At 42.7% G+C, this 19,508-nt stretch overlaps 1 protein-coding gene across 1 annotated transcript in view; it reads left to right on the forward strand.

The window, feature by feature from the left end:
• Positions 1 to 19,508, forward strand: part of LOC133983075 (NLR family CARD domain-containing protein 3-like) — a 50,186-nt gene that overhangs the window by 7,803 nt on the left and 22,875 nt on the right. Inside the window, exon 7 of the mRNA XM_062422027.1 lies at positions 12,867 to 12,875. Within this exon, the coding sequence (XP_062278011.1) occupies positions 12,867 to 12,875 (9 nt within the window). The remainder of the gene's footprint in view (positions 1 to 12,866; positions 12,876 to 19,508) is intronic.

Consider the following 19,508-nt stretch of genomic DNA (forward strand, 5'->3'; position numbering starts at 1 on the left):
TAGGTCCTATTTCACAGTTGCCCACCCTGAAAAGATCTCCTTTAAGCATAAAAAAGTAGTCGATGCGTGAGTAAACATTGTGAGCATACGAGTAATGTGAGTAGTCTCGGCTCGTCGGGTTTATCTCTCTCCATACGTCCACAATCCCCACTTCACGCATCCAAGTGTTTAATCTATTGCTGATGTTTCTTGCGTCAGATTTCCCGTTAGATGAGTCAATTCTGGGATTTAATCGGATGTTAAAATCTCCGCCACATATTAAAATCCCTTGACTCTTTGTTGTCATTAAATCAACCATATGTTTATAGAAGGACCAGTCACTGCCCGGCGGCACATACACGTTAAGGAGACTTATCACAGTACCTTCTATCTTCCCCGTGACCATAACAAATCTGCCTTCCCTATCCTTATGTTCTGTTATGTGCTCATAATTTACCGCACTGGATATCAAAATCGCCACTCCTCTACGTCTCCCCGATACATGTGAAGAAAAGTAAACATGTTTAAATCCTGATTTATTCAATTTAGCATGTTCGGAGTCGTCGAGGTGTGTCTCCTGTAAGAGAGCTATTTGGATTTTATCTTTCTTCAATTTTGATAAAATTTTCCACCTTTTAACTGGATTGAGTACTCCATTTATATTAAATGACGCTATTTTTAAAGACCTGTTTTGCATCTATGTGATTTCCCCCTCCCTCCCACTCAAAAAACCCGGTGCGCTTCCCCCTCCCTGCAAGAACCAGCAGGGAATAAACAACTAACACGCTAAACAGCATCAAACTGAACACAATTTGTCCGTGTGACTCCCTATGTAGGGGTCTGATAGTCCGACCCTGTTGAGCCTCCCGAGGTGGCTCGAAGGAAACAGTCTCCCTCCTCAGTCCGGAGGAAGAGGCCCTTGGCCCCGAGTGAACCAATAGTGTATTTTAACCACTTATTATAGTCAGCACATTATAAAAAAAAATTCGCCGTTTAGTCCGCCGTCCTCTGGCGTGGGTTAAATCCTTCCAGTCCCGGAGGGGGTCGGTGATGTTCTCCTGAAGGCTCGGAGCTTCTCCTTGTAGCTCTGGTCCCGGTCGGCTGGTCCCCTCTTTGCTCGTCTGTCCACTCTCGTCCAGGAGAGCCGCTGCACCTGCTCCATGAGCGTCTCCGGAGGTGCGGTGGTGGTTGTCACAGCGTAGCCTCTTCTCAGCAGGTCTTCTGACGCCTCCTCTACCGTCTCGTAGGTTCTGGTTCCGTCCTCGTGTCTCACGCGTAGCCTGGCAGGGAAGAGGGTCTGGAACTGAACTCTGTTTTCCTTCAGTATTTTGCGGATCTCTATGTATTCTCTTCTCTTCTTGAGTATTAGAGGTGGATAGTCGTGATCCAGGTTTATGCGGTTTTCTTGCCAGGTGAACCCCTTCTTCTGCCATGCCTTGCGGAGTATTGTCTCTTTTGTTTTAAAACTTGAACACTTGATTACGATGGAGCGTGGCGGCGCGTCCCCCGGCGGCTGCGGTCCCAGCGACCGGTGAGCTCTTTCAATCTGCAGGTCGGGCATGTCGTGCGTTAGCTCGAGACCTTCGCGGAGTAAATTTTCCACAAATGAAACCATCGTGGTTGATTCCTTCTCGGACCCCTCCGGTACCCCATAAATCCTTATGTTCTCACGCCTGGAGTGGCTTTCCAGGTCCAGCAGCTTGTCCTCCAGCTTGGTGTGTAGCTTTAGCATGGCCGTGATGACGTCTTCTGTGTTTTGGATCCTCTCTTCTGCTTTCTCAATTCGTCCTTCCGCCTCGTCCAGTCTGGTAGTCGCCTTTATAATTTCCTCTCTTATTGTCTCTAGTTGTCCTTTGTTTTCTTGGCGAAATCCTCTTAGTTCTTGCAGAATCAGTTCCAAGTCGGCCATTTCTCCGGACTGCACCGCGTTGTTTGTAAGCTCACACCTGTTAGCTGCTAATTGTTGCTGCGCTCCGTCTGTCTCTCCCACTTGTCTTCAGACGACGTTTACTGCTCAAAGTGGTGATATCGCTTTTTAACCCCTTTCTCTGCGTTTTTTGAATTATTTGTTTGGTTTAAATGGGGGTATTTCTCTAATTGCTCTGGTTCAGCCGGGAGCTCCCTCGCTATGCGGCCATCATGACGGTGTTCCGACCGGAAGTCCAGGTCAGTTTTATTACTGTGTATATAAAGTCATATTTTGGCTTCCCCCAGTTTCTAGTTTACATGAAGAGTTCATGATAAAAAGATTTAGTGTACTGTCTGAGCTGAAGTGATGTAACATCAAGTATACAGTAAGTAAAATCCTTCCACACCAACATGTGAGTCAGGATTTATGTTTCTGTCATTAAATCTTTTTATTTTAATTATACTTTTTATTTAATCTTATCCGATACACTCTACAACAGGAATACCCATTCAGACACAAGCTGCAGGAAACAAACAAAAAAGAAAAATTGAGATGTTGCATTGAGAGAGACAACCACATTAGCACTGATCACCCCAGAAACAAAACTATCAAATGAAATAAATATCTACTAAGAATTTACATGTAAAACAATTCAAAGCACAAGCAAATGAATACCACAATATAAAACAAATCAAGAAGTAGAAATATTTATAGGCAAGGCAACTTTATTTATATAGAGCATTTCATACCCAGGAACTCAATTTGCTTTACATTAAAACAAACATTTAACAGTAAGAATTGGAAACGAAAAACATATAATTAAAAACAAGGAAACTCAATTATAATAAAAAATAAAACAAAGTACAGAAAATAGAAAGAGATAAAGAAAAATAAAAAACTAGACTAGAATAGAGCATAAAATATTAGAGTGCAGCATAAAATAATTATTTGCATTAAAAAAACCATCAATTAAGACCCGGTGTTAATAAATAATAATAATGATAAGCCAATGCAAAGCCAGATGGAAACACAGATGTATAAATAAGAAGGTTCTACTCAGCATATCACTGGACCCATTGTTTACATACTACTATATATTCCATGTTTAACGCTACATGTAGAGAAATGTACTAACATAGTCCCATATTCACGCTCAAAGCATGTTACGTCTGCTATCTTATTGTCCTTGTTAGCACAGAGATATTCGGCTTCCTCTGCCGGGTGATACAGTTCAACTCACCTCCTCACAGCTGATGCGTCTTCAAAACGGTGCCTTTTTTTTCTCCAACTGTGACCCAAAACACAGCTGGATAAAACCCTCCATGAATTTATTCCTCTTGTCCTGCACCTCCTTAGAAAAGTCAGGGAGAAAGTCCACTTTACTGTCCTTCCACTGAAATTACCTCAGCTCCTTTACTCTGAGTCGTACCTTTTCCCTGTCAGAGAATCGGAGGAATCTCACCAGTATGTGTCGTAACTGGGGGTCAATGTTATGCCGTTCCAGAGGGAGGCTAATTTTAGGCGTCCTCTCGCTCTCTCTGGCACTCCTTTAATGTGAATATTAATAATATTGCTTCATCTGCTGTAGTTTTCCTGGTATTTGGGGTGAACTTCGAGCTGTGTGATTTTGCTCTCCATACTTTGCGACAGTTTGACAAGCCATGCGTTTCTCGTCCTCTAGCTGGGAGATTCTCGCCTTTACATTTAATTTTTTTGTGTAAAATACAAATTAAATATTTAAACACTAAACTGAAGTTTCCTAATTACATGATTGTGATCACACAGTGAACATTGTTGGAATGAAAAATAAGAACTAAGTTAAAACATCAGTACATTTCTCTGAAATCTTCTTTAGATATTGTGTGGAACAATATTTAACTTTAAAGACATTTCTTCTGCCAACATAAATCAGAATGCAGCCTCCAGCAGGAACATGTGCTTTCTCTCCTACTACTAACCTAAAATGTATCTGCATGACAACAACATACAGCAGGGGGCGCTGAGTGTGAACATAAAGGCCTGAAGGACTAAATCCTGTTCATTGAGTTGAGAATGTTTTGAAGCTCATTAGATGAACTGTTGTGTGTGTTCAGTCTGTCAGGATGTCTGATCACAGAGGAAGGCTGTGCTTCTCTGGCCTCAGCCCTGAGCTCCAACCCCTCCCATCTGAGAGAGCTGGACCTGAGCTACAATCATCCAGGAGACTCAGTAGAGAAGCTTCTGTCTGCTGGACTGAAGGATCCACACTGGAGACTGGACACTCTCAGGTATGGACAGACAGGTGGACACTCTCAGGTATGGACAGACAGGTGGACACTCTCAGGTATGGACAGACAGGTGGACACTCTCAGGTACGGACAGACAGGTGGACACTCTCAGGTATGGACATATGGACAGACACTCTGACTAACTGAGGGACTCTGGTTCATGTTTAATGGTGGATATGAGTGAAGGTGCATGAAGCTGATTGTGTCTTTGTCTCTTCCTCCAGGATGGACCATGGTGGACTGCAGAGACTGAAACCTGGTCTGAGGAAGTGTGAGTGTGTTTTCAGTTTGATTCATGAGAACTTTGAGAAAAACTGGATGAAATTTGTAAAAGAGGTGAAAAAAGTTCAAAATTATGGAAAATGTGTTTTGTTAGAAATGGGCGTGGCCTAAACTGACATTTATCTTGAACCAATGAATCCATGAAACAGACATTTCTTTTTGTTCATCACAGTTCAGGAGTTAAAAGAGAAATGTTTTATAAATGTCTACATGGTGGCGCTACCTGCTCCAAAATGTCCCTCATGTCTCTCCTGCAGATAAAGTTCATTCATTCATACTGACTTCAGCTGTTTGGAGCATTTGGACAAAAATGTGTTTGTAACAGACGACAGTTTGAGATGAAAATAACAGACTTGATGTGCAAAGACCTTCACTTTACACCAAACGTGATGAAAAAACATGAATATTACTGAATATCACTGTCATGTTGACTGTTCATGTTCTAACTGAACTGTTAAAGGTCCACTTACTCTGTATGTCCAAAGCTTTCAGTCACATCTCATGGTCTTCCTCAGTGATGGAGGGTCTCAGTTGTCATGGAGATGGTTTAAGTTTGAATGGTTTCAGTAAAGTTGTTAATAAATCAACAGATGATAAACTGCAGCTGTATTGTGTCTCGTTCTCTCCATCAGATGCCTGTGAACTGGAACTGGATCCAAACACAATGAACAGAAACCTCAAACTGTCTGATAACAACAGGAAGGTGACACATGTGGAAGAGGATCAGTCATATCCTGATCATCCAGACAGATTTGACTTCTGGGATCAGCTGCTGTGTAGAAATGTTCTGACTGGTCGATGTTACTGGGAGGTCGAGTGGAGAGGAAGAGTTTATATATCAGTGAGTTACAGAGGAATCAACAGGAAAGGAAACAGTTATGACTGTAGGTTTGGAGGGAATGATCAGTCCTGGAGTTTGAGGTGCTTTGATGATGGTCGTTACTTTGTCTGGCACAATAACAGAAGTACATCCCTCTCGTCCTCCTCCTCCTCCTCCTCCTCCTCCTCCTCCTCTGTCTCTAACAGAGTAGCAGTGTATGTGGACTGTCCTGCTGGCACTCTGTCCTTCTACAGAGTTTCCTCTGACACACTGATCCACCTCCACACCTTCAACACCACATTTACTCAGCTTCTGTGTGCTGGGTTTAGAGTCTGGTCTGGTTCCTCAGTCTCTCTGTGTCCTCTGTAGGAGGGAGAGTCTCTCTGTGTCCTCTGTAGGAGGGAGAGTCTCTCTGTGTCCTCTGTAGGAGGGAGAGTCTCTCTGTGTCCTCTGTAGGAGGGAGAGTCTCTCTGTGTCCTCTGTAGGAGGGAGAGTCTCTCTGTGTCCTCTGTAGGAGGGAGAGTCTCTCAGACAGAAACTCTGCTGACTGAAGATCAGCTGCTGAAATCAAACATCACACACTCTGCACTGTGAAGCAGATCTGTCTCAGACTCAAACACTCAGTTATTTTTCCTTCTACATGATTCATTGATTAGTCTCAGTTGACTCTGCTGTTGTTACTGTCAGGATCCAATGAGCAGCATGCAGCTCTATTCATGTTTCAATCTAATAACATCTGTCCAGCTGTGGAAGCCCACAGTGTTTTTGTGCTTCTCACATGTATTTTATCTGATCATCATCAATAAAAACTATTCATGACATTATTGTTGAAAGCATCCTCACTTTACTGACACAATGGATAATATAACAAGCTTTATAAATACAACACATTGTTAAAGATGAAACCAGACAGCAGTGTGTAGTCGGCTCACATTTCAGATGTCTATGAGTTGTTAACAGCTCCACCAAATACTGATTTTTCCCTCTAAACTTCTCACATGGTTTCACTTCAATAAATGTTCAAATTATCTAATATTTCAGCAACAAGGACAGAGTTAGACAATTACCAGGAGAGGGTTTGTGTTTACCCATCATGCAGTTATCTTATTGAGGGAGGTTAGTTTCCGGGCTGGTTTCTTCCTCTCAACAATTCCAAACCGGTTCACTCCATAGGTGTTAACTACCTCCCCCAATCCTCTTCAGCTCCTTCATGGTAGTGCCTCTGAACGTCTCCAAGATGTTGCAAAGGTCCACGTCGATCTCTGTCCACTATGATGTCTCACAAGATTTTGGCCATTTGATGGAAGGCTCTACTTTTCTGCTGCAGGTCATAGTTTGCTGGGTTCAGGTTTCTCTTCTGTGCCTGGTTATCCCTTCACTGGGACAGGGTTGTTGATGTCCTGCAGACTGTGGTTTCTGTCCTGCTGCTAAACTGAGACGACTGACTCGACTTTCTCCTCAGAAAGTAGCTGTTGATCCTATATTCCTGTTGCCCCCTTTTCAGGCACCCTTTCTTACCCTGGTGTATTTTCAGGCCTTTGGTTGAGGTAACCTTTGCCCAGCCACATATGCAGATGTGGAGCCTGCACTCTGCTGCAGCTGCTGCAGCCTCAGGTTTGCTGATCATCCAATTCATAGTCTGTTCTGTTCCTGTGTCCTTTGCTGGGTTGTCTGCTGATGAGTCGTCTTCCACCCCCACTCTCTGTTACTCTGGGGTTATTTTCTTCTTTGAGGTTTCCTTTGCCATGTGTAAGTGGGACCCATACCTTCCATGCTGGATCCCGCTGCCACAGGTAGCTAACCTGTGACAGTCCTGTGGGGGTCTCTTCCCTTCAGCCAGCCAGTCTTTCTATGCTGTCACAAGGTCTTTCCCTTGTTGCCAGCTGCACTTTCTCAGCAGTCACTTGTTCACCAGATGATCAGATCTATTGTGTAGATGGACTGTGTAAAGTTCGTATGCTCATATAAATAAAGCTTCAGTTGAACTTCTACTAGCTTCAGCTAGTTGTTTATTTTATCACTCGTGCTAGAACTCTTCTTCTACTTCCTGTAAAAACATACAGTCTCACAGAGGTCCCTTGAGGTTGTACTGCCACCTATGGGTGACTGTCTGCTACTACATATCACTACATCCCCCTTCCAAACAGGCAAACACAACATGCACCATATACCATAGCATCAACTCAGTGCAACACAAAATGTAGTCTAGCCCATAGACTCTATATGTATGTCAAATACCATTAATTTTCTGGAACAAACCCAATTAATATTAAACACTGAATTGTTCTTCACATTTACACAACTGTAAAAGTCAATAACACAGAATAACATATCAAATTCAGTACAAGTATCAACTCTTTTTTTTTTTTTTTTTAAACAGTGCCAAATGTCAACAACTTTCTTTCACTTTGTATTACTTGAACAGTTCACTCTTGTTCTATGAGCCTCTCAGGAGGCTTCCTAGGTCTGGTAGACCTTCTGAGTGTCACAGTCATTGGGGAAGGTGAAGGAGGCTTACTGTGGTGCACATCTGGTGCAGCACCCTCTGGCTGTTCAGATCCAGTCTCCTCGGCTTGATTCTCAATGTCCTGAGTCTTTAACAGACTCCTCCTGTTTCTCCTTAACACCTGTCCATTCTCTGTCTTGACCACAAAAGACCTGGGACCTACTTCACTGAGGACTGTGGCTTTTCTGTCCCAGAACTCAGGACCTTCAATCCTCACAACATCCCTTTCCTGAAGAGGTTCCAGTTGCCTTGCTGTTTTGTCATAGTTCATTTTCTGTCTGTACTTGAGTCTCATCCGTTTGTCAGTCAGTTCATCAGTGTTTTTGTTATCCTTGTGTCTTGAAATGTGTGGAAGTGTGTTGCGCAGCTCACGATGCATGAGTAGCTCAGCAGGAGATGCTCCACACTCCAGAGCTGCAGACCTGTAGCTTAACAAAGCCAGGTAAGGACAGCTTTACAGTCTTTTGCCTTTTTCAACAGTCTCTTTACAATTTGGACCCCTTTTTCAGCTTGCCCATTAGCCTGTGGATACAAAGGGCTAGAGGTGACATGTTGAAATCCATACACCTGTGCAAACTCCCTAAACTCACCACAGTCATATTGCGGACCATTGTCACTGACAACACATTGTGGAATTCCGTGTCTGGCAAAAAATCCTTTCATGTGTGTGATGACAGACTGTGCTGATGTGCTGGACAGCTGTGCAACTTCCGGATAGTTTGAATAATAATCTATCACCAGAAGATAGTCCTTGCCATGTAGATGAAATAAATCAGTGCCCACTTTTTGCCATGGTGCAGTGGGCGGGTCTGCGATTAGCATTGGCTCTCTTGTTTGTTTGTAATGATGTTTGAGACACGTTTCACATTGCTGTATCATCTCCCAGTGTTTCCCCTAGAATTTTTTTCAGGCCCGGTGGTACCCACCGAAAAAACCCTAAACAGACGTGACGCGTGTGGCACACGCACAGCAAGGCACAGCAAGCAGTCTGCAATTCTGCAATTATTATATATGCATTCAAATTTTTGTTCACCCAGAGCGTCACAAGGAGAGAGTGACTTATTAAGGTGCATTTATTGCATACAAATGGAACATGCTACATTGGCACTTCAACCACACAGTGTGCATCGTTCTCTGCTGCACTTGATTTTTCTGGGTTTTGTGAAGAACTTCACCAAGGCCTTGTCGTAGGGGAACTTGGCCACAGGGGGACCATTGATAGAAACTCTCATGCAGGCCCCCAAGTGCTCCCCCTGCAGCCTGTTCCTGAGGTCTGTTTTCACCTACCAAAAATGAGAAAGCTTATTTAGTAAATTGTTAAATTTAAGGATCATTTATTGTGTGTGTGTGTGTGTGTGTAAAAATCATTGTAGGCCTATATTACTGAATTATATCACTTAAATGAAATCATTAGGCTTAATCTAACCTTTAATCAAAGTTGCATGGGCCTGAAAGGCTGCAGCGTGGTGGTCTGAGCCCATAAGAGCATCAAGTGCATCTTTTCTGTACATTGCAGAAGGGATCTCAATGAAAACCCTCTGGGATGGTCCTCTTTTAACGGGCTGCTTATGCTGACGGCATAAGCGACAAAACATCCCTACACATAATTGAGATTCTATCAGTTATAAAAAAAATTTTTAATAAACACATACGTTTTTTATTCATTTTATTATAACAGAGTTACATACATTTGACAATGCCTGGGAAAACTAGCCTATTGTCTGTGTTATTTTCATCATTATTGCTTACCAAAAAAAAGAAAAGAAAAGAGAGAGAAGCTCCTCAATCACAAAAATATAAGCTAAACAACAAATTGTAAACTTACCATGGGGAGTGTGGTACAACCAAGGGCTGTAGTTGTGGTTGTTAAGCCATTCGGGATCCCAGCCAGATGTTCTGTGTTTAGCTGTATTTTTTTTTGCTGGGTCAACGTTACCAGTCGGACCGGGCCCGCGGTCACCCGTTGGACGGGGGTCGGTGGTCAGACCGGGCCCGCGGTCACCCGTCGGACGGGGGTCGGTGGTCAGACCGGGCCCGCGGTCACCCGTCGGACGGGGGTCGGTAGTCGGACCGGTGTCAGAGGCAGTAACCGAGCAGCCCCCCTCTCCACTGCAATCTGCCCCCCTTTCTTCCGTCTCACCTGCACCTGTCATTTTTTCTGGAGTTGCCTCTGTTACTCTCCCTTCATCTATTTTTCTTGGCTCCGGGGTCTGGCAGAAAAATGTCTTTATATTAAGTTGTTTGTCACCCGCGATATTTTTTCTTTTCTTCGGCGGCGCCATAGTTGGTTAGCAAATCTTAAACATCCCAGAATATATGCCCGAGCTCTCAGCAGCGGTACTCGCATCGTTACTAGGCAACGAAGCAGGTTGACTCGCTTTGCGCTGCACAGAGGCGCTCCTAATGATAACTGATTTATGAATGAATTGAATTGGCTTAATTTTGGCATATTGATTGTTTTTTTCTTGGCCTGGCGGCAGGTCACCTTGGCCAGGCGGCCCGCCAGGCCTGTACAATGGTAGGGGAAACACTGTCTCCCCTATGTCTTTGTTGATGCCCGGCCAATAAACTGCTTCTCTTGCTCTCCTCTTACATTTCTCCACGCCCAGATGTCCCTCATGAATACGCTGAAGCATGTCCTGACGCATAGATTGTGGGACGACAATCCTGTTTTGTCGCAGTAGCAGTCCATCAGCCACACACAAGTCTGCACGCACAGGGTAGAACCCTGGGCAGACTCCCCTTGACCAACCAGTCTGGAATATGGTGGGATACTTTCTGCAGCTGAGGATCTTTTGCTGTCTCCTGCACAATTTGCTGTAACATGACATCTGATGTTGGGAGTGAAGCAGTCACCATGTCGATGTGTGCTTCAGCCTCATCGGACACAGGGCCGACCGGCATGTCACTGTTTGGAGCTGGTGCTCGTGATAAAGCATCTGCCAGTACAATGTATTTTCCTGGCGTGTAAATAAGGTCAAAGTCGCTGCAATGTCATCATCATGCGCTGGATTCTGGGTGACATGTCATTAAGGTTCTTTTTTCTGATTGTGATGAGCGGTTTGTGGTCAGTCTCTGCTGTAAAGGTTGGCAGTCCATACACATAACTGTGAAACTTTCCACACCCAAACACTAAACCCAAAGTCTCTTTTTCAATTTGAGCATAGTGCTGCTCGGTCTCCGTCATCGATCTAGACGCATATGCTACAGGCTGCCATTTGTCCTCATTCATTTGTAGCAGTGCAGCTCCCAAGCCATCTTTTGAGGCATCAGTGGAGATCTTTGTTGGTTTCGATGGGTCAAAGAATGTGAGGACTGGCTCTGTGGTTACAGTCTCCTTTAATTTTTTCCACTCCTTCTCATGTCGAGAAGTCCATTCAAATACTGTTTTGTGCTGTAGTAACTCCCTGAGGCACGCTGTCTTGGAGGTAAGATTAGGAATGAACTTGCCCAGGAAGTTGATCATTCCCATGGCTCTCAGGACACCTTTTTTGTCAGTGGGGGCAGGCATATCCAATATGGCTTGCACTTTTGACTGGTCAGGTTCCACCCCTTCACTTGTGACCTTTTCTCCTAAAAATGTCATCTCGGTGACACCAAAGAGACACTTGTCTCTATTCAGTTTTAGTCCATTCTTTTTGACTCTCTGAAAGAGTTTCAACAGTCTTTCATCATGTTGTTGACGTGTTTTTCCCCAGACCACCAAGTCATCTATATAAACTCTGGCGCCGTCCAGACCCTCTATCATGGACTCCATTGCTCTGTGGAAGATCTCTGGCGCCGATTTAATGCCAAATGGGAGCCTCAAGAAACAGTAACGTCCAAATGGTGTGTTAAAAGTTGTGTACTTGCTGCTTTCTGGGTCAAGCCTCAGTTGCCAGAACCCGTGAGAGGCATCTAGTTTGCTAAAAAACTTAGCACCAGTCATTTCACTCAGTATCTCTTCTCGTTTTGGGATCTGATAATGCCCTCTCTTTATATTTTCATTTAAATCTTTGGGATCAAGGCAAACTCTTAAGGCACCTGTATTCTTTTTCTTGACACATGTGATGGAGTTGACCCAGTCCGTGGGTTTTTCCACTCGTTCAATGACCCCCATTTGAGTCATCCTTTCAAGCTCTTTTTTCAAGCCAGCTCTGAGTGGTGCTGGCACTCTCCTTGGGGCGTGCACTACAGGCTTGGCATCATCTTTGAGCTGTATTTTGTAAGTGTAAGGTAAAGTCCCATGTCCTTTGAAGACAGAAGGAAACTTCTCCACTATGTTTGTACTTCCCTCACACTGTCTGTGTTCCTGTCCTTTGCCTTGCTTGACTATTTTAATGCTGTCAGCATTTATCTGATAGATCCTCTTTACTAGACCTAGGTCCTCAGATGCTTTGTCTCCTAAGAGAGACTCGTGTCCATTCGGCACAATGGTGAATAACAGGTTATGCTGTTTGCCTTTTGCTATTACTTTAAGTCTGCATCCACCTTTTATTTGTATTGGCTGATTATTATAAGCCTTCAGGGGTGTGACTCTTTCTGTGAATTTTTTAGGCTTCTCAGTCAGTGCATTCAAATCTTTCTCACTGATTAAATTAGCTTTAGCCCCAGTGTCAATTTTAAATGTTACAATTTTCCCATTAACTAACAGTGGAGCAGTCCATTTGTCATCTGTTACTGTATTTACAGCCTGATCTGAATCATCTATTCTGGAGGACAGTGTCTTAACATCTTCATCATGTGACACCATTTTTATGAAAAATGTGTCACTCAAATCATCACTGTCGTCTGTTTCTTCCTGCACTGTGTGTACACCCTGTCCCTTCTTCTTAGAGAGACACATTCTGGCAAAATGGTTTTGTCCTTTACATTTTGCGCATGTTTTTCCATAGGCAGGACATTGTCTTGGTCTGTGTTGTCCACCACATCTCTTGCAAGCGAACATCTCCTTGTCATTGTTTTTATTCCTGGTGTCACTGTTTTTAAATCTGCACCGTGGCTTTCCTTTCACGAACACGGCGTTCACTGCCTCGTTGTCTTGGTGCGCTGCTCCGTGAGCAGGCTCTCTGAAAGTCAGTACCTGTTGTCGTGCAAGCTCACTGGCTTGACATATTTTTATAGCACCGGCAAGTGTGAGGTCTGTCTCCCTCAACATTTTCTCTCGGAGCTTCTTCTCATTTGTTCCAAAAACTATTTGATCTCTTATCATAGAGTCTCTGAGTTCGCCGAAATTACAGGACTGAGCTTTAATCTTGAGGTCGGTGAGAAAATTATCAAATGACTCACCCTGGCGCTGCAAGCGCGAGCGAAAGACGTATCTCTCGTACGTTTCATTTTTCTTTGACATGCAGTGCTCGTCAAATTTCTTTAAGACCTCTTCAAGCTTCTCTCCGTCTTCGGGTTGAGCAAACACAAAGGTGTTGAAGACTTCAATTGCCTCTGGGCCGGCGATGGTGAGCCGCATGGCTATTTTTCTTTCATCCGCTCGTCGATCCACTCCGACCGCCGCGATGTACAGCAGGAATTGCTGCTTGAATGTTCTCCAACTTGCATCGACGTTTCCAGTCAGTTTCAACTGACCTGGCGGTTTTACTGCATCCATTGTGTTGCTTCTTTTTCTTTAACCCCGTCCTGGTACCATGTAAAGTTCGTATGCTCATATAAATAAAGCTTCAGTTGAACTTCTACTAGCTTCAGCTAGTTGTTTATTTTATCACTCATGCTAGAACTCTTCTTCTACTTCCTGTAAAAACATACAGTCTCACAGAGGTCCCCTTGAGGTTGTACTGCCACCTATGGGTGACCGTCTGCTACTACATATCACTACAGACTGGATGTTATTTTCCCTTTGTAGAACACTTGAAGCATGTTGCCAGGACTCTGTGGGATGGTCAAGTGAGTGATGTCGTCCTCTGGGTTGTCAAGTGGGCGCCCTCCTTCCTTGATGTTTCGCTGATAGGTCCACGTCACCTCCAGAGGGTTTAGCAGTGTGGATCCTGGCGTCCCGGGCTCAAACTCTGGACTCTGAAACTACGACAGTGTTTAGTTTAATCTGAGTAAATAAACATCCTCTTTATCTGTTTAACTCATCTGTAGTCTTTGGGGCTGCCACAGTAACATGCTCCTGGTAACTTTTAGTGTGTGTGTGTGTCTGTTTTTCTGTGTGTGTCTCTTGTTTCTGCTCTGTTTAGTTTGGGACTTTTACAGTATGTGGTAATATATCGTTCTTTATTGAAAATGTGTTTTAAAATTATAATCCTGCTAAATAATCCACATTTTTACTAAACACTGTAATCTGATTACTTCTTTTTTTCTGTAACAGAAAACAGTTCCTTTTACGTAACGCTGTTATATGTATTCCGTTACTCCCCAAGCCTGATTATTTTCTACACTTATTATTTCTACACTTCCTGTTGGGCTGTTGCTGTTGCTGGGCTGTTGCTGGGCTGTTGTTGGGCCGTTGCTGGGCCGTTGCTAGGCTGTTGCTGGGCTGTTGCTGTTGCTGGGCTGTTGCTGGGCTGTTGCTGTTGCTGGGCTGTTGTTGGGCCGTTGCTGGGCCGTTGCTGGGCTGTTGCTGGGCTGTTGCTGGCCGTTGCTAGGCTGTTGCTGGGCTGTTGCTGGGCTGTTGAGCTGATAGTAACAATCAATCAATCAATCATAATGTAATAATAATAATAATTTCACAAAGGTATAAAACAAAGAACAGTTTGAGGACAAAACTGGAGGCCATTGCATGCAAGAGAAAAAAAATGAATAAAATGCTTTAAAAATATAAATAAAATATATGTGTGTGGGGCAATTAATTACATAAAAATCATTAAATAAATAAGTAAAATAAGACTAACTTAACTTTTTTAAATCATTATTATTATTATTACTATTATTATTGTTATTATTATTATTATTATTATTAATAAACACAAACAATATATACAAACAAATATTTTTCTGCCAGGGAAACAATCACATGAGGTATTTTTCAAAAATACAATTTTGTTTCATTGCCTTTTTGTTTTTAATGTTTTAATTTAACTGTGTCCAAAGTTTGGCTTAGAGTCAGTTTTCTTGCGTAAAAAGCAAAGTGTAAAAGAACATCTCTATCTCTGAGATGAAATGTCTTATTACTTTTTCTCATTATAACATTTTGTACATCGACCCAAAATATTTGACTGTTTACACAGTGAAAAAATAAATGACATGTTGTTTCTTCTTCTACACCACAGAAGTCAGCAGAGTATTCAATATATATAATAATATCTCGCTAATGTCTTTTTTACTGGATATATACGCTGTCAGATTTGAAAGGAAACTTCTTTAACTTTATTATTAAGAAATAACTTGTCTCCAATAATCCAAGTTTTAAACCAGTTAATTTCTCAATAAATAGATAACCCAAACAATCTTCCTGTGTTTAGTGTTGTAACTTGTACATGATTAATAATATATTTGTTCTTGGTTCTGTCAACTTCTCCAAGAAATACTCTGTTTACAGGATCAGCCAACTAATGTTCAGTTTGTGTTAATATTGAAACACTAAGAAGTTTTTCTACCTGAAACATTTCCACAACACAACAGCTTCAACGCTGACGTCATCAGGCTGACAGCGACGTGCACGAAGATCACGCGCATCCAGGTGAGTTCGTTTACCTGTCTGTAAACACGGAAGTGAAGCGGACGCAGCGCGAGGACGAGGTAGGCAGTGTATTAATAACAATCTGATGAATATGATGTAAAGTGATAAATGTATTTAACCCTGTAGAAGCAGAGACATCTCTCCGTATATTCACACTGTAATGAAGCTTTCCAGAGAACTGATTGCAGATATAATGATCAGTCATCACGACATTAAGCAGGCCGCTGGTTTGGCTGCTAGTTATATGAAGTAAAGCTTTCATCATTTTATTCAACTTACTGATTATAACCTCATTTTATATTTATTGTTATAGGACCATCTCCAAGTGGAATATAGTTTGTCACAGTTTGGTTAGAGTACGGGCCTTTGTTTCTGATCCTTTTTCTTTACTTTCACTTTCTTTGTCTTTAAATATAAATATATAAATATAAATTCAGAGATGTCCTTTTTGTGTGTTTCTAGTATAACACTGGTTGCCTGTATTTCAGTGGATACTTGCTTATGATGTGTGATCTTCTGAGAGTGTACTGCTGTTTTCTTTTCTCTATTTTTGGGTTCAAAGCTTTATTAGGAGCCTCCATTCCTGCCTGTGTGTTTCAGCTGCAAGTATCAAGTGATTGTGTCAGTGCTGCATGTTTTTAAAGTGTTACTGAGCAGTTAGCTGTTCATATGTGAACTCTGTCACACTATTACTAATAATAATGTGAATATTACTCCATATAATATAAAGATTAGATTAATCTTTTGGGTCATTTTCAAATGGTTCAGCACCCTGCCCGACAACTGAACCTGGCTGTTAAAGGGTTTGGGTACGATGACATTCATTGTAGTAAACGTTAGATAAATACACTAAAGTGACTTTTTGTAAAACTGTTTCTTGAAGTCAGTAATTGTGTGTTTGATTCATTTAATTGGTGGTGGCCTCATCAAAGGTCACCTCATTCAGTCATCTTGAACCTGACAAACATTATGACAGTTATTATAATAACTAATCCACAGTTACCACAGAAAGAGTTTGTTTCACAGGTGGGACGGTTAGTGATGAACAGGTAATAAAAGCCTTATAATAATATACTATGAAATGTGTTAAAAGAAGTTGACAGAAATACTGTTGAAAACATCTTTTCATTCATGATATTCAGTTATTTAATCAGGCAAATGAAAAGTCAGTGGAACATTCAGAAACTAAGTTATTAAACATTAAAGCTCAGTGAAAGTCTTTAAATAGTTTGTTACTTTGGCTCCATCTGGTGGTGGAATGAATAATGACAGGATGTTAGACAGCAGTGCAGACCTGTGTGATGTGCAGCTGGTTGTAATGAATGAGCATGTTGTTGTGTTTGTGTGAAGGTGTTTCTCTGCTATGGATCAGTGTGAGGACAGAGAGGAGGGAGTCCCTCCCTCTAAAAGCTCTCTGTGTGGGGAACATGACAGCCAGACCAAAGCTCAGAGGTGAGATGAGGATCTCTAACTGTCCATCACTGTTCTCCACTCACATCACTCCACCATCATTATTCACACTCACTGTCACATCTGACACTCAACTACTGAATAATAAGTCACAATAACTCAGAATGAACTACTAACTTTGTGAGTTAACAAAGAGCTCAACCACTGATTAGTCAACTAATCAACTAAGATGAGACAGCATCTTTCATCAGATGACATTTTGATGAACAGGAGAACGTTTCTCATCCACTGTCTTCTTACTGATTTTCATTCTGCTTCTAAAACTTCAGCTGCTGACAGTCTGCTCAAAATTCATCTTTTTAAACTCTTTGATTTGTTGTTTGTTTGTATCAGGATGCAGCAGCAGAGAGCAGACTCTCCTGAACCCAGTTGTGTGTCCATGAAGAGTGACTGGTCTATGTATGAGCCTCTTGAGTTTAAAGATGGACAACCTGCTGATGGAAGGTAAGAATCTAATAATGGTTTGTTGGCTGTTTGGGCTGAATAAACCTCCTGTGTTATGTGGGGCAGAGCAGGTGAACCAGGCACAAACACCACAGACAGGTTTAATGGAAACAGTTTTAATGCTCAGAAACCAACAGACAGGCTTACAGACCATAAAGGGAAAGCAGTTCAAATAAGGTTGAAACCAGCAGGAACAGGTAACAAGAGGAACAGGAACAGACAGGAACAGCATCACTATCTAGTGTCTAGAATGAAAGACAATGACTGAGAGCAGTATATGTAGTGAGGAGCTGATGAGGGAATTACACAGCAGCAGCAGGTGAGCAGGTGGGTTTGAAACTGAAGGCAGGGACAGAAACAGACAGGACAACACAAACAGAGCTTAAACAGGAATCCTGACAGTCGCTCCTCAAGGGACAGCTCCCAAATGTCCCTCCAGGCTGGTCAGGAGGGAGAAAACAAAGAGGAGAAAGAAGGCAGGACAGATGGGCAGGACCACTCTGGTGGCTGAAAGAGCTGCTCAGGACAGAAACTTTGGGGACCAAGGTGTCAACAAAACCATGTAGAAAGAGACCAAGAGACAGGAGGACCTCAGCAGGGGGGGCTGATGTTTTGGGAGCTGGTTGGGTGTATGTGGAGGCAGCAGAGACTCAGTGAAGCTGGGCAGCAGAGACTCAGTGATGCTGGACAGCAGTTCTTTGGTGTTAACTACATGCCCTTTTTCACTTCTTTATTCATATCAGGATGCAGCAGCAGAGAGCAGACTCTCCTGAACCCAGCTGTGTGTCCATGAAGAGTGACCGGTCCTTGCATCGTCCTATTGTGTTTAAAGATGGACAACCTGCTGATGGAAGGTAAGAATTTAACATCCAGTAATCAGAGCAGCATTTACAGGAGTTCATTTAGTCATCATGACAGAACATCTTTAATAAGCTGAGTGCAGATTTGAGTCATTAAATGTTCTTAAACGTGATGTTTTGTCCACAGAGTTCAGCAGCAGAGCTCAGAGGTTCCCAGTGATCAGTCTGCACAGCAGCATCAAACACAGCTGGACTCCATATTTATGGTGTGTACATGTACAAACACACCATTTACTATTAACTCCATCAACCACAGATGAAATACTAAAGTAGCATTCAGGTCCTAACAGTGTCCATGCTGCTCTGTTTAGACCAGCAGGCCTTCAGACTGACACATGAATCACATGTTGTGTTCTACCAGTTTAAATGAAATGTTCACTTTATCTTTCTGTTCCAGCTGCTGGAGGAGAACATCATCACTTTTGTGAAGAACGAGCTGAAGAGAGTACAGAGGGGTCTGAGTACAGATTACCCAGAATGCTTAGAGAGTCAGAGTGAGGATGAGGAGGTGTTGGACGGTGAGGAGGAAGAGCAGAGGAGGAGCAGCAGAGAGGCATTTCTGAAGATCACACTGCACTTCCTGAGGAGAATGAAGCAGGAGGAGCTGGCTGACTGTCTGCAGAGCAGTAAGAGGATTTTAACAGATTTAACATGATGGAGAGGAAATGGAGGCAACATGGGAGAGGTTTATATTTCAAACTCTGCTGTAAATATGCTGCACAGACCTGCATCAGATCAAAGGCTGTTTGTCCTCCACTGATGAGCTGAATAAAACTGATGGAGGAGGAAAAACTACACAGACACACTTACATGTTCAGATTTCTAGACTTTCTGTAGGATCCACTCACTGATTTCATTTGTTGTTTGTTCATTCAGGAGCTCGTGCTGCAAAGTGTCGACGTAAACTCAAGTCTAACCTGGAGAAGAAGTTCCAATGTCTGTTTGAGGGGATCGCTAAAGCAGGAAACCCAACCCTTCTGAATCAGATCTACACACCGCTCTACATCACAGAGGGAGGGTCTGCAGAGGTCAATGATGAACATGAGGTCAGACAGATTGAAACAGCATCCAGGAAACCAGACAGACCAGAAACAACAATCAGACAAGAAGACATCTTTAAAGCCTCACCTGGAAGAGATGAACCAATCAGAACAGTGATGACAAAGGGAGTGGCTGGCATTGGGAAAACAGTCTTAACACAGAAGTTCACTCTGGACTGGGCTGAAGACAAAGCCAACCAGGACATACACTTCACATTTCCATTCACTTTCAGAGAGCTGAATGTGCTGAAAGAGAAAAAGTACAGCTTGGTGGAACTTGTACATCACTTCTTTACTGAAACCAAAGAAGCAGGAA

This window comes from Scomber scombrus, chromosome 7, assembly GCF_963691925.1.
Source record: "Scomber scombrus chromosome 7, fScoSco1.1, whole genome shotgun sequence".
Lineage (NCBI taxonomy): Eukaryota > Metazoa > Chordata > Actinopteri > Scombriformes > Scombridae > Scomber > Scomber scombrus.